At 52.2% G+C, this 14,224-nt stretch overlaps 1 protein-coding gene across 2 annotated transcripts; it reads right to left on the bottom strand.

Annotated features, from left to right (window-relative positions):
- Window positions 1–2,781: 2,781 nt before the first annotated feature.
- Znf213 (zinc finger protein 213) lies at window positions 2,782–9,587 on the bottom strand. 2 transcript variants are annotated; one of them, XM_028853962.2, is made up of 6 exons: window positions 9,500–9,587; window positions 6,754–7,270; window positions 5,788–5,908; window positions 5,479–5,549; window positions 5,231–5,396; window positions 2,782–4,224 (listed from the first exon to the last, which is right to left on the bottom strand). In XM_028853962.2, exons 2-6 carry the CDS (start codon window positions 7,153–7,155, stop codon window positions 3,560–3,562), a joined length of 1,425 nt encoding a protein of 474 aa, XP_028709795.1. In that variant the 5' UTR covers window positions 7,156–7,270; window positions 9,500–9,587; the 3' UTR covers window positions 2,782–3,559. The 2 variants fall into 2 exon arrangements, with proteins under 2 accessions (XP_028709795.1, XP_037056775.1); XM_037200880.1 differs by lacking the exon at window positions 9,500–9,587 and adding an exon at window positions 9,272–9,370.
- Between the last annotated feature and the right edge of the window lie 4,637 nt (window positions 9,588–14,224).

The raw sequence follows: 14,224 nt of genomic DNA on the forward strand, positions 1-14,224 counted from the left end.
CGCAAGGAGGTCCTAAAGACTGGGCAGTAGGTATCCCCAGCAGACTCTTCAGCCACTCTGCAAAAGAGCTGGGAGGCGGGGCCCAGGGACCCCTCAGAGAACTGGACCGTTAGGGATGGGGTGGGGCTGCAACCCCGAGGGGTCAGGGGTCAGGATCCCGGCTCCAGGGGAAACTTGGCCAGCTCAGAGCTGCTGCAGGCTTCGGCGGTCACATGACAGGGAGAAAGAGGGGACGAGAGAGGTCAGGATGGACGTAAGCCAGACCTCGGCTCTGACTCACACTCAAGTTCATTATCTCACCCTAGGGGTTAATACACACAGAGGCAGGACCCTCCCTGGAGGAGCACAGGCCTGTGGAGGAGGACTCCCAAGTGGCATCACCTGGAGAGGTGCTAGGCTAGAGAGCCCACAGCTCTCACCTCTCCACCTCTAGGCCACTCAGACACGACTGAACTACCTAACAAGATGTTCAGACCTCAGGACCAAACCTAAGCCTATCTCAGCCACGGGGCCTTTGAGTAGAGCAGATCAGCAGTGGCTGCCTGCGTGCCTGTCCAAGGCTGAGACTGAAGTGTCACTGCAGATAGCAGCACGTGGAAGGGTACCACTGACGACAGTGAGACTGGCCAGGCCACCAGGGAGGGCACAGCACATCGAGGGAATACTTCGGGCAAAGGCGTGGGGTGTGGAGGAAGTCTGGAGTCTGGGTGGTCCTGTGTAGGTGTGAAGGCATGTCCTGCAGCCCATGCATGTGTGTAGCTGATAAAGGTTTTCAGAACAGATGCAACCGAGTGTGAATAGATTTAGCTGTAACTGGCTCTGGGGAGCCAGGGAGACTTAGGGCCCGCCTTCCCTTCCTCTGGGTCCCCCACCTCCGTCAGCAGCTGCAGCAGTGACCAGTGAGGATGTTGGCTGCAGATTCTCCCCAAACCTGTGAGGAAAGCTTCAGGCTCCCGGGCAGCTGGTGGAGAAGCACCCCAGGGCTGTGTAGGTAGGACCGAAGGCCCAGCTTTCTTGTCCACCCCCCACCTTCACTTTTCCCTCCCAGAACTGGGGTCACTGCCTAGTCACTCACCCTTGAGGCCACTGGAGAGCAACAGGAAGATTTTGGGGCAACCCTGCAAGGCGTCACAGCGACTCAGCTCCTGAACCAGCAGCTGTGGCCGCCTTAGCTGCCCACTGGGGGCCATCAAAACCACAAGGGCACACCCCACAGCACCCCTCTTGGCATCCAGCTGCTCCCGGAACAAACTCAGCTCCTCAAGGAAGCTCTAGGAGAAAGAGGCAAGGTCTGGTGAGGCCCAGCTAGAAGTGAGTGCTATGGCTCAGAGTTAAGGGTCGCAGGGTGAATGCTCACCTGGACTGGGACCTTCTTCTTCTCACAGCTTTCAAAGCCCAGAGCCTGGGACACACCATCCAGGGCAGCAACTGCCGTCGCAGACACCCCGGGGCTGCTGAGTATTAAGGCTACCCTTGAACCCTGCACACTGTATTTCCCCTGGGAAAGGAAAAGCAGAGCTGGGCTGGGCTGGAGGCCAGCTGGGTGTTGGGAATGGGCTGGGCCAGGTAGAGCATCTCACTACCTTTCTCCCCACGCTGTCCCAAGCGTCCACCAACTGTGCAGCCGCCTGTAGGGTCCCAGACACCAGGAAGGCCATGAGGGCCAGGTGGGGCTTCCTCCAAGCCCAGAGCTTACTCCCTGGCTCTGGTTCCCTGGAGCCTGACCCTTGCCCCTTCTACACATGTTACCTCCTATCAACTGCTATGATTCCATCTGGACTCTGTCCTTTCTTGGTAACCCTGGGCTCCACTCCCCCAGCCCAGCTCCCTTCTCCAGCTCTGACTGATAACTTCATGGCTGGCATTCGTGTGTTCCCACCTGAGCCATGAGCTTGAGTCAATTCTATTCTTAGCCCTTGGCCCATGTTCCTACCTGATCTTGTTACACCTAAGTGTCTCCTTCAGGAGGGAGCTGCCAGCCCTAAAGCCCTGATACTGCCCCCAGCATCCTTTCCCCTCTGTCCTCCATGCGGCAGCGCACAAAACCCAAGCATACAACAGCGCAGAGCTTACAGAGGCAGGAATAGGCAGCTGACGGGAACCTGCTTGATCAACAGTACCACCTTGGTTGCGTCATGTGGGGAATGGGGATGGGTGAGACCACAGGCAGATGTGATAAATTGGGGGCTGGCAGAGGAAGGAACCTGAGGGCAAAGGCTGGCACACATGGATCAGTTAATAAGGGACAGGAACATCTCATCTCTGTCTATCCCCAGGCGAGGCCCCCTAAGGCTGACAAAATAAACCAAGAGGATCAGCAAGAGTCAGAGAAGGAGTGACTGGCCCTGACCAGGCACCACCAGCTCGGTGTAGGCCCAGCTCGTGCTGGGACAGGGGAGGGGTGTTGAGGACTGGTTGGGAGTAACAGCTGGACTCCTTTGGGCTGATCAACCTCCCTGATAGCTTCCAGCCCACACAGGGCAGTTCTGAGCTTTGACCCCACAGAGCAGCAGGCGTGCGCCCTCATTCAGTCGGTCGGTCTCATTTCAGTCCCTGCGCATTTCACCAGGCCCAGTGAAGGAGGGCCTGACAGACTCCAAGTCATGCTTGGCTCCTGCTCTTCCAAACCAGGTCTGCACCCATTGGATGAGTCACAGGGCTGCAGTCACAGGGCTGTAGACACAGGATGTGGCTCCCCCTGGTGACTGCACACACCATGACCAAGCCAAGAGATAACTTCCATGCCCCCAACTCAGAAAAGCCAGCTAAAAAAAGGCAGCCTCAAGGAAAGTTTCCATGTTTATTCAAACTCTTCTGAAGCCCACTGGGCCGAGCCCTCTTGGAGGGTCCATGTGTGAATCTGCACACAATGCAGATGAAAACCATGGAATACAGTGCTGGAGGAGTCAGCTACCAAGTGCTGATAGAGTGCTAGTGTTAAGTACAACAAAAGCCACACTTCTGGAGGCGCGGGTGTTCTCCAGAGTCAGCCTGCTGCTATAGTCACCCCCTGCAGGCAGGTGTGTCCGGGTTCACAGCAGGACAGCTAGGCAGCTTCCCGGGGTCAGTAGAGCGGCCACAGGTTGGGAGAGGGGAGAGGGAAAGGCCAGGAAGCTGCTGTGACCAAACCCAGGACCTAAATTCTCATTGGTGCGGGCCCATGGTCCTTCCCAAAGCCCAGCAGTCCCCTGAGGATGGAGGCCAGTCCCCACTGGAAGGCACAAGTAGACAGAAACAGGGAGCCTCTGGCCAAGCAAGGCTGGAGGGTCCTGGAGAGAATCTCTAGGTCCTGCCCAAGACCTTACACCACCTGATACTCAACTGGAAACTGTGAAGCTCCAGAAAACAGGTGGAAAAGAAATCCAGAGCAGGATGGGGAGAGACAGGTGGGAGGATCCTGGGAGCAGGCAGGCCAGTTCAGAGTACGGGGCCCTTGGGTCCCTTGATAGGCTGGCAGTGGTCACAGGCAAAAGGAGAATTCTCCAAGAGGAATAAAGGGAGGCTGTGAGGCTCACAGGGAGTGTCCACCTCGCTGGGCTGCTCAGGTCCCGCTGACGACTCACCCCTCGGATTGGGCCATCTTGGCATGCAGGCTCTGGTGCGCGATGAGGTGTGCACGCTGCTTGAAGCTCTTGTCACACTCGCCACAGCCAAAAGGCCGCTCGCCCGTGTGCACACGCCGGTGGTCCAGCAGGTAGGAGCGCAGTGAGAAGCTCTTGCCGCACTCGCTGCAGCCAAAAGGCTTCTCGCCTGTGTGGATGCGCTGGTGGTCAGCCAGGTAGGCGCTGCGGCTGAAGCTCTTGCCACACTCAGAACAGGAGAAGGGTTTCTCACCCGTGTGCACGCCCTGGTGACGCACCAGGTCAGAAGAGCTGCGGAAGCTCTTGTCACATTCAGGACACTTGTGTGGCTTCTCACCAGTGTGCGTTCGCTGGTGCCGGGCTAGGTCTGAGCCCCAGCGGAAGCGCTTCCCGCACTGCCCGCAGCTGTGCGGCTTCTCAGTAACTAAATTCCGCAACTGACGCTTGCGAGTAGGCGGCCGGCCAGGACCAGCTACCAGCAGCGGGCCCAGGGCTGTCCTCGGTGGGGTGTCACTCCTCCAGACCTCTGTCTCCGCCTCCTCGGGGTTCCAGGACACACTCACTTCACAGTCAGTCTGTCCCAACAATACTGGCACAGCCTCCTCCGGAGGACCTCTGTCACTCTGGCTTTGGGATCCCAAACCTGCAAGGAGGGGAGAAGCCTCTTTTGTTCCCCTTGATTTGGGGATGGGAAGAGATTTCAAGAAACTCGGGGAAATCTCCCTGGCTTTGAGATTCAGGCTGCTGCGGCTCAGACAGATCAAGCCTCAGTGGTCTTACCTACAAAATGACTGGACAGACCAGCAAGATGGCTGGATGAGTAAAGTCACCCGCTGCCAAGCCTAACCACTGAGCCTGAGCTCCACTCAGAACCTACACGGCCAAAGGAAAGAACCAACTCCAGAAAGCCATCCTCTGCCTCCACGCATGCTCCTCTCCGTACTGCACGCAAAATAAAAATATTAAAATGTGATTTATTGTAAGAGTCCTTTTTTAACGAGAAGATGATAAAAGGCTAGCAAATGAGCAGTTCTGAGGCAGACTTAGAGAGCAGCTGAGCTGATCCTTCCGTAGAGGCACCTGCTATTACAAAGACCCTCTGCCTGTTCCCCACCCTGTGGCTGGCCAGTGATGGCCCACTCCCAGCCTGTAACCCGAAGGCAGCAGTATGTGTAGCTACTGTGGCCCCCTTATTCCTTAGGCTCCAGCTCTGCAGACACAACACAGCAGGCAGCCTTGAACAGGAGGAGCCCCAAACCCACTCCCAGTGAGACCAGGGAATGCTGAGAAAGGGCTTGACTTGGTGTGGCTTCAGGGTGCAGCTGGGGTTCTAGCTTGTTTTGTTTTGTTTTTATGATGACTGACAAGATCCATCAAACTCACTGAATCTCAGACTTTTGTCGGGGGACAAACACTGCTGCATACCAGACTGAGATTTGACTGAGAAAATGCCCTTGCAAGCCCCCAGCATGGCGCTAGCACAGAGCTGGCACACAGAGAACACAGCTGGTCACAGAGACACACACACTTGAACACCATAGGAAGCTGTTGAGGAGACTCAGAAAAAGCTAGCTTTAGAACCTGGTTCGGGAAGGGTGGGAAGAAAAGCCAGGATTACAGCAGAAAGAGGGCCCCATAGATCTGCTTACCGAGAGCAGCATTCCGGGAGTTCTCTCTCTTTATGTCCCAGAAGAGATCCCTCTGAGCAGGGTCCAGGGAGCCCCATTCTTCTCGGGAGAAATAGAAAGGGATGTCTCCCAGTGCCGCGGGTGTTTGGAATGGGGAGATGTGACCCAGCTCAGGTCTCCCAGGCAGCTGTGAGTGAGGACAAGAGGGGTCAAACCATACATTCAACAGCACCAGGCCCGCAGAGAGAACAAAGGAACTGCTCACTCACATGAACTGCAGAGCCAAAGCAAGCGTCCATCACCTCTCCTATCTGTCCTTCTTTAAGAACAGGAAGCTGGGCTGAAGGAAAAGAACAGAGCTTCATACAGCCAAGGTCAAGGACCAAGACTGATGACTTCATCTACACCGCATATGTACACACACCAAATACATGTACACTTGTGCTCACACCAAATACATGCACACTTGTGCTCACACCAAATACATGTACACTTGTGCTCGTGGGACTGGGCTTCCCTCTTAGAGAAGAAACCTAGGCCCTGTGCGGCCACACTACTAACTGAAGAGTCTTACTCACCACGGCCAGGCTGCTCTTGGGGTGCAGGCAGCTGCTTCTGTGCTCTTGCCTTCTGGGGAGGCCCTGCGGCCTGGAGTCCCTGGACTGCTGCTGCCTTAGGCTCCACTTCCGAGAGTCCACCCTGTGCGGTAACCAGAACACGCCCATGAGCCCCGAGACCAGACTGGAGGTGGGGGAAGGAGGTAGGAGACATACCCATTAGGAGGCTGGGGGTTGGGTAGGGGAAGAGATTGAATGGAGGCCCAGAAAGAAAGAGAGAAGAAGGTGACATCAGGCAATGTTTTATACTCAAGGATACTTCATGATCAAGGGGCAAGAACCAATCCCTGAAAGGCTAGAGTTACAGCTACTAAGCAAGGCAGAAAGGTGTGTGGGGGTGGGGGTGGAGGGTTCCTCCTGTCAATGGCAGAACCTCACACCCTAGCTGCTCATTCACATGTCTCCAGATGCTCCCAGGGTCAAGCACTCAAGACAGCAGGGTACCCTTCGATGGCTCTACCATCTCATACCCTCCCGTGATCTGATGCTTATCACCATATTTGACTAAGTAGAACAAAACATGAGTGGTTGTATGGAGCTTAAAGTCTTTCTGGATTCACTGGGGAGGCAGAGGCAGGTGGATCTCTGAATTCAAGGCCAGCCTGGGCTACAGAGTGAGTTCCAGAACAGCCTGGGCTTACACACACACAGCAACCCTGTCTCAAAAATAAATAAATAAATAAATAAATAAATAAATAAATAAATAAATAAATAAATAAATAAAAACCTTTCTGGACCATAACCACTTTAAATCCAATGAAGTCATGAAAAATAGACTACATTTACTGAAGAAACACATCACGTGCTGCTACGTTGGGATTGTGTGTGCTTCCCTGGATTTGGTGTTCTCCCTGTCCCCTGGAGAGACTTGTCTCCATGAAGATGGCCTCTACTCTTCAGGCTCCTAGATATGGAAAGGACCCTCACCTGTGGCCAGGCTTTCAATGACTGATTCTGTATGTCCTCCACCAAAGCGACAGCTTCGTCACCACTCCCGAGGTGCTGTCTCTGCACCTGGGCCTGGATCTCCCCTGGTAGCACAGCCAGGAACTGCTCCAGCACCAGCAATTCCAGGATCTGCTCCTTGCTGTGCAGCTCAGGCCGCAGCCAGCGGCAGCAGAGCTCCCAGAGCTGGCTGAAGGCTTCGTGTGGCCCACCCACATCCCTGTAGCAGAACCGGCGGAAGCGCTGGCGGCAGGCTTCTGAATCCCTGCTGTCCATCTGCTGGGCAGGTTGTTCCTGTTCCCAAGAGCAATCTTCCACCTTCACAATCACGAGTCCGTCTTCCTCCCCAGGAGCATGGTCTTGGAGCTCCTGGAGGGATGCCATCCCCTGGCCGAAGGCTCAGGGCTAGTCAGCCTTAGCTTGGGGCTCCAGAGCTGCCCCTGTCAGTCTCCTACAGCGATTCTCTGTGACAGCTGGGCTGGCATCGGGACACGTATGCCTTTGGGAAGAGTAAAAGAACAGTATTTGAGGAAGAGTGGAATACACCAGTCTGGTGCAAGTCTAGGGACTCTGTCACCTGTATTCTTTTGTACCTCTAACGCCTCTTTAGGCCTGACTGTAATGGTGGGCTCTACACAGACCCACAATCCTTTATTATTATATCTGACACCCCAAATCTGGGATTCTCATGGACCATTTGATGGCAAAACCTAATCCGACTCATTGGGAAGCACTACTGCACCTGTTGGTATGAGCATACTTTGATCTTCATTTATAGTAACTGCTCAGGCTTAATGGCAGAATGAAGCATGTGACGGGGCTGTAAAGATTCCCTGAGCCAGCTGTTACAGTGGGTGCCGAGCATACGCTCCCCAACACTACATTAAACCGGCTGGGCTGGTACCTATTTGTAACGCCAGCACTTGGTCATCTGCAGCTACGTGCAAAGTCTGAAGCTGTCCTAGGATCTAGAAGACCCTGGTGTGTGTGTGTGTGTGTGTGTGCAGGAATCATTTGAGGGCTGAAGAGAGAGCTCAGAGGTTAAGAGCATTTGTTGCTCTTACAGAGGATTCAGGTTTGGTTCCCAGCACTCACACAGTGACTCACAATTATCTGTAACTCTAGTTCTAGGGGACCCAACCCCCTTTTCTGACTTCCTCAGGTAACAGTTCTGCAGGTGGCACATGCATCTATGCAGGTACAACACTCATACACACAAAATAACTAAATCTAAAGAAAAAAATCAATCATTGAGCCATTCTTTTTTTTTTTTTTTTTTTTTTTTTTTTTTGGTGGGTGGGGGTGGGGTTCAAGACAGGGTTTCTCTACGTAACAGCCCTGGTTGTCCTAGAACTCACTCTGTAGTGCAGGCTGGCCTTGAACTCACAGAGATCAGCCTGCCTCTGCCTCTGCCTCCCAAGTGCTGGGATTAAAGGCGTGTGCTGCCGCTGCCCAGCTATTCAGCTATTCTTAAGGTATGTTTTCAGCATATCTGCTTCCGTTGTAAGATTTCACTGGATATATTGGTACATGCATGGTGATGTATATATGTAATCCCAGAACTGTAAGGATCAAGGCAGGAATGCCCAAAGTTAGAGACCAGTATGGGCAATAGAGCAAAACGGTCTCAATTTTTTTTTCTAATTATTGTGTTTAATTATGAATGTTGTCTCAAGTCCCTCTACTGATAGGCCATACTGTTATTTTTCTCAAATTTGAAAACTTACAAATTGACAGGGCTGGTGAGATGGCTCAGTGGTTAAGAGTATGTGTTTCTCTTACAGAGGCAGCAGATTCAATTTCCAGCATCCTCATGGAGGCTCACAACCATTTTTAATTCCAATTCCAGGGTATCTGACGCCCTCTATTGGCCTCCTCAAACACTGCATGAATGTGGTACGCTTAACATAATGAAGGCAGGCCGGGCGGTGGTGGCGCACGCTTTTAATCCCAGCACTCGGGAGGCAGAGGCAAGCGGATCTCTGTGAGTTCGAGGCCAGCCTGGTCTACCAAGTGAGTTCCAGGAAAAGGCGCAAAGCTACACAGAGAAACCCTGTCTCGAAAAACCAAAAAAAAAAAAAAACCATAATGAAGGCAAACACAAGACACATAAAATAAAAAATCTTTTCAAAAAAAGCTTACAAATTCCAGAAACATTTTACTCCAGATAAGGGGTGGTATAGAGGCCTCATGAACACCATTCAACGCCATGTATTTGGATTTTATGTTGCTACTGCTTCACAATATTCTCATAAGTGTGATTCGAATTTTTGCCCTTTTTGTTTCAACAGTCATTAGACTAATTAGCATGAGCATCATAATTTAAAAAACAGGAGGGGAATGTTAATATACCAGTACATGTTTCTTTTGATTCACCAACAATCTGATATATGACGGTGCCGTATTTTCTCCTGTGCTTTTTACTGAACGAAAATTGTTATCTTCAGAATCGACAGGTGCTTTATGTGTGCTTTACATAAATGAGATCTTAAGGGCCTACCACTTTGGGTCTTGCGTTTTTCACCTAGCAACGGTTCTTCTTTAGTGCACCTACAAGCTTCCGCGGCATGGGGGTGTTGCAGTTTCTCAACCAACCCGAGTGATGCACTCGGGTCGTTTCCAATTCTTCTCCACTACCACAAGCACTTTATTTACGCTTCTCTTCTCGAGCCTTCTGCCTCACCCTCCAGTGACCGAGGAGGTGTCCTCGGAGAGGGCCGGGACTCACCAGGGTCGCTCGGCAGGACGCGGGAAAAGGGGGGACGGTCCCCAGCAGCCTGGCGAGAGCGGCGGACTCAGCGGTGCTACCCGGGGACCCGGAGAGCAAGGAGCCGCAGGCGGCCGCACTGCCCCGAGGAGCGCGTCCCCGCCGGGGCCGAATCCGCACGAGCCCGACTGCGCGAAGCTCCGGTCCCGCCCCCGGGACACCCGCGCAGAGCCGCCCGGGGACCGGGAGCTTCCCCACCAGCTCCCGGGGCCGGAAGTTCGCGCGGCGCTCGCCGGGAAACCAGCTAGCGCATGCGCGGGGACCAGCGTTTGGAAATTTTACTATCCCGAATGCCGTCTGTCACAGATGAGTGGCCAATGAGCAGGGAGAATTCCCATGGCTGGCAGACCTGGGAAACCCTGGAGGTAGAGGTCTGGGAGAAGGCTCATTTTCGCCTTCTGGGTCGTGCTTAGTCTAAATCAGGTCCTTGGGAGGCCTCGGAGCTTCCTGGAAAATGCAATCTAATTAGAGCGGAAGCCTCCATCCTGGGCAGCATCCCCTTCCCACCTACTAGCATCTGTACTGAGCTGAGGAGCTGGAGTCCTGATGCCTGGGGACACTGAGCAGGAGGCCCGCCTCTGCCTGGACAGGGGTTAAGCATTGTTGCAATCTGTTAAAGCCACTATTGACGTTAATAATTAGCTTTAACTTGCAAACATCCTTGATGTTTCTTTTCCTATGAGTAGACAAAGACCAGACTGGGGCAGTTGACTCCGTAGGACAACCGTTGGACTCTCCCGTGTTGCCCATGTCGCCATAAGCAAAGGGCTGTTGGTCACACATCCAGCCGTAGTGACCTGAGGTCAGCACCAGCTATCTGGAACACTCTGGACACCTTGAGACCATCATGGTGGGAAACATGGCGGCGGGCAGGCAGGTTTGCGCTGGAGCAGTAACAGAGAGCTCACATCCTGGCCCACCAGTAGGAGACAGAGTGAGCTAGCAGAGAATGCTGTGGGCTTTTGAAACCTCAAAGGTCCTCTGGAAGTACTCTTAACCAGTGAGCCATTTCTCCAGCCCAGTTGGAGTCTCAAAAACTAGTTTTTGTGGGGTTTTTTGGGTGTTGTTTTGCTTTGTTAATTTTACATTTATTTGTGGAGTGTGCATGGAGGTCAGAGAACAATGGTTTTAGGGGTCAGTTTTTCTTCCACTGTGTGGGTCCTGGGACTAGAACTCAGCTCCTTAGTCTTGACAGCAAGCGCCCTTACCCGTTAAGCTACCTCACCAGCCCATCTTTTGGATTTTCCCCTTTGAATTGATAATTTATGTGCAAGCTTCCGAATGTAAAGTGCTTACAGTGAAATCTTTTAGTCTCCCCTCTCCTGCACCTCCTTTCTAGAAACAAGCAGTACCATCCACTGCAGAGAGGTTTACACTCAAACCAAAGAAGTACCTAAGTGGATCCTTTTGACTCTGTCCTAGACCTTGTAGGTTTTGTTTTTAATTTCTCTCTCTCTCTCTCTCTCTCTCTCTCTCTCTCTCTCTCTCTCTCTCTCTCTCTCTCTGTGTGTGTGTGTGTGTGTGTGTGTGTGTGTCTGGGGGATCTGGGCTTCTCGTGTGTGACGTGGAGAAGTTCTTTATTACTCTGTGTGTGTGTGTGTGTGTGTGTGTGGTGGTGGTGGTGGTGGTCTGGGGAGCTGGGTTTCTCCTGTGTCCTGTGGAGAAGTCCTTTATTCATCGGTGTCCCCCAAGCCTGATCACAGTGATGCTCGAGAATCATGTAACTTGTATGACTAGAAGTCTAGTCGCCTACCTCAGAGGGCTTCAGGGTCCTGGGTCTTTGTCATCCCCTGTCATTTGTGCGGAGCCTAGGACCTCTGGATCTCCATAGGTAGTGAGTCTACAATTCCTGTAATCTGAACTGCCCCAATATCAGCTTGAAGGAAGATACAGGTATCCAGCTTTCCACATCCTCTGACCTAGGTTCCCCTCGCTGCTTCCAAGCAGGACTTCTGGGTGCTCCCTGATCCCATTCTCCTCTCCACTGCCTCCAGCTAACCGCCCAGAGTGTGAGTTCAGTTTCAATGACAACAGAAACTGGGTTGAGAAAAGAGAACATTTGTTTATTGCACAAAGCAGACCCCCAAGTAAACAAGGCAGTCTCATAAGCTGAGCCTGTGTGCTGCCCCAGCCTCTTCATGCTGCCTGATACACACACACTGCAAGACAGGAACCACCAGCACCTCCTCAGCCTCTATCTTGAAGCTTGCCACGAACTCTCCTCTGGCTGTTCTGACCCTCTGGTGCAGCTTTGATGAATGCCCAGGGTCCCTCCCTCAAAGGTGGGATGGTGTGCCAATTCCCTCTCTAGATGCCCAGAAGGCCCAGGCTTGCTGATTCTCAGAAACACGAGTCTGATGACGAAGCCCATTTGGGGATCTTTGGGAGAGCATCAAGCCCAGGAAGTATGGCATCTTCTAAATCTTAGAATTCCAGGGGGTAGGAAAGCTCAGGGTAGGAGGGACAATCCTGTGTCATTGAACCTGTCTTTCCAACAACAGATAGCCCAGGAGGAACAGGCAAGCTTTGAAATCCCAGCCTGCAACAGGCCCAAGATGCTAAGAAACCTTAGTGCAGCTTCTGGGTCCCTGCACAACTCTGGCAGTGAGGGTCTGGGAGGTGCAGAGACTCACATCCTCAGACCCATCATAAGAGTTCAAAGACCCTTCGGATAGGTTCAGGTGCTCAGCATCTCTAATCTGTCCAGCAGACCTTGGATACCTACCTCCTATCTCGTCCTAAATGCCCCTGGATTCTAGCTCAATCCTCTGGGCTGTACTGCAGTCTGATCTAACGATCATCCCTAGCTCCTCCCTGTCCAGCCAACTGAGAAGTGGGGGGGGGGGGGGGATCACCCATTCCCTCCTCACCGAGAGGTCATACCACTGTCCTTCCCTTCCACAACCCCAGAGCCCTGACAGGCTCCCAGGCTCTGTGACGCAGGGTCACGCTGCACCCACATCAGGGAGTTGGGTTACACACAAACCCTTCCACTGTTCACTTCCTCTCCATCCTTCAAAGCTTCCAGGAGTCACTCACAAAAGTCTAAACCCAGAACAAAGCCCTGTCTCCCACCCTCCTGCCAGATGTCGGGTCTGTTTTCCATCTCCATCTCCCCTGTCTCAGTTTTCAAGAGCCAATCCCACCTCAGGACTTTTTGTAGAGGCTACACAAAACTTAGGCTGTTCAAAAAGCACTGTTGGTTCTGTTTTCTTTTCCTTTTCGTTTTGTTTTCCATCAATCTAAAGCAAAAAAAATGCAAAGAATAGAACTCACCCTAATAGTAGTGAGCACCCTAACACACACCCTCCACCCCTGAGCGAGACCACACCAGCCACAGTAACTGAATAAAAGATGGGTGTGGGGAAGCATGTCGAAGGGCAGCAGGAGGCGCTGAAATAAAGAAGCCACTGAGGGCCCGCAGGGCAGGTCTCCCAACCCCAGGAAGTCACATTGATGGGAGCCGGCGTACCTGCTCCTCCCTTTGCGGCCACAAGGTGGCAGTGTCGGCCACGCTGTCCCGCAGCTCCGGGTCCAGCTGCCTGCCTTCAGGGCCGAGTAGAAGGTGAGGTTAATACTCTTCTAGAGGTCTTGTGTCATCTGACTTTATTAGTTTTTGAACGTCTTTTTGAAAAATCAGAGTTCTGAGAAGAAAATAGAGGCAGTCACACAATGCTGTGGTCTGTGTGTACACTACCAGTGACTGGTCAACCCTTTTAGAATTCAAAACAATCCAACCTCCAAAATACTCCAAAAATCAGCTTGACAGAACCTAGAATTAAGAACCCAGAACAGAATCAGAATCTAGACAGAAATATCCCAGAGGCAGAGGACCCATATCTACCTAGTTTTTGAAGTTTGTTGCAAAACCACAAGCTGATAAGCTTTATTGATTGTTTACCCATGGGCAGGAGCAGGCACAGTATTTTTATTCCTCACACAGCCCAGAGCATATGCCCAGCCCCGCACTACTGATGTGGAATCTCCAATGTTAGACTCTCCAGGGTCAGTAAACTAAGAGAAGGTGATGAGAAAAGTCTGCCTATCTAAAATGTGGATTTGTCTAGAAAAGAGTAAAAAGCTTGGTCCTGCACTGCCCACCACAAAGGGGGGACCAGGTTTGTAAAACTTGCAGAGCAAGGTCCTGTGAGGTGGCTCACCAGGTAAGACACCCGACAGCCTGTGTTCCATCCCTGGGACCCACATGGCGGAAGGAGAGAAGTGACTGCCTGTCGTCCCCTGAACTACAGACAGAGACCAAGACAGACACGCAGAAAAATAAAAATTATAAAAAACATTCGTGGGCAGGTCTGGGGGTTAGCAATTCTGTAGGAGACTCCTTGAGGCAAGTGGGGCCCTGACGCCAGCCTCTCCTGGGCTCCCTCACTCCCAAGGTCCCAGATTCTTCTGTTTCCAGATCATTCTGTAGGCTCATAACTTTGCCTTTCATTGACCATCCTCCTAAGTGAATATTGTTCAAATGAATTAGGATCCAGGGCCATAAAGGTCAGGTCAAGATCTTAATTACCTAGTCACTGGAAACATTCACCTTGAACAAATACAATTTGGATGGCTGGGGATAATGAAGTACAGTGGTACCCCAGTGGGTCTCTGCCTTAGGGGGCTTTGGTGGTTCATAAGAATATGAACTGCATTAACAGAGAGATGTACAATGCCTTAGGTTTA

This window comes from Peromyscus leucopus, chromosome 8b (assembly GCF_004664715.2).
Source record: "Peromyscus leucopus breed LL Stock chromosome 8b, UCI_PerLeu_2.1, whole genome shotgun sequence".
In the NCBI taxonomy this organism is placed as follows: Eukaryota; Metazoa; Chordata; class Mammalia; order Rodentia; family Cricetidae; genus Peromyscus; species Peromyscus leucopus.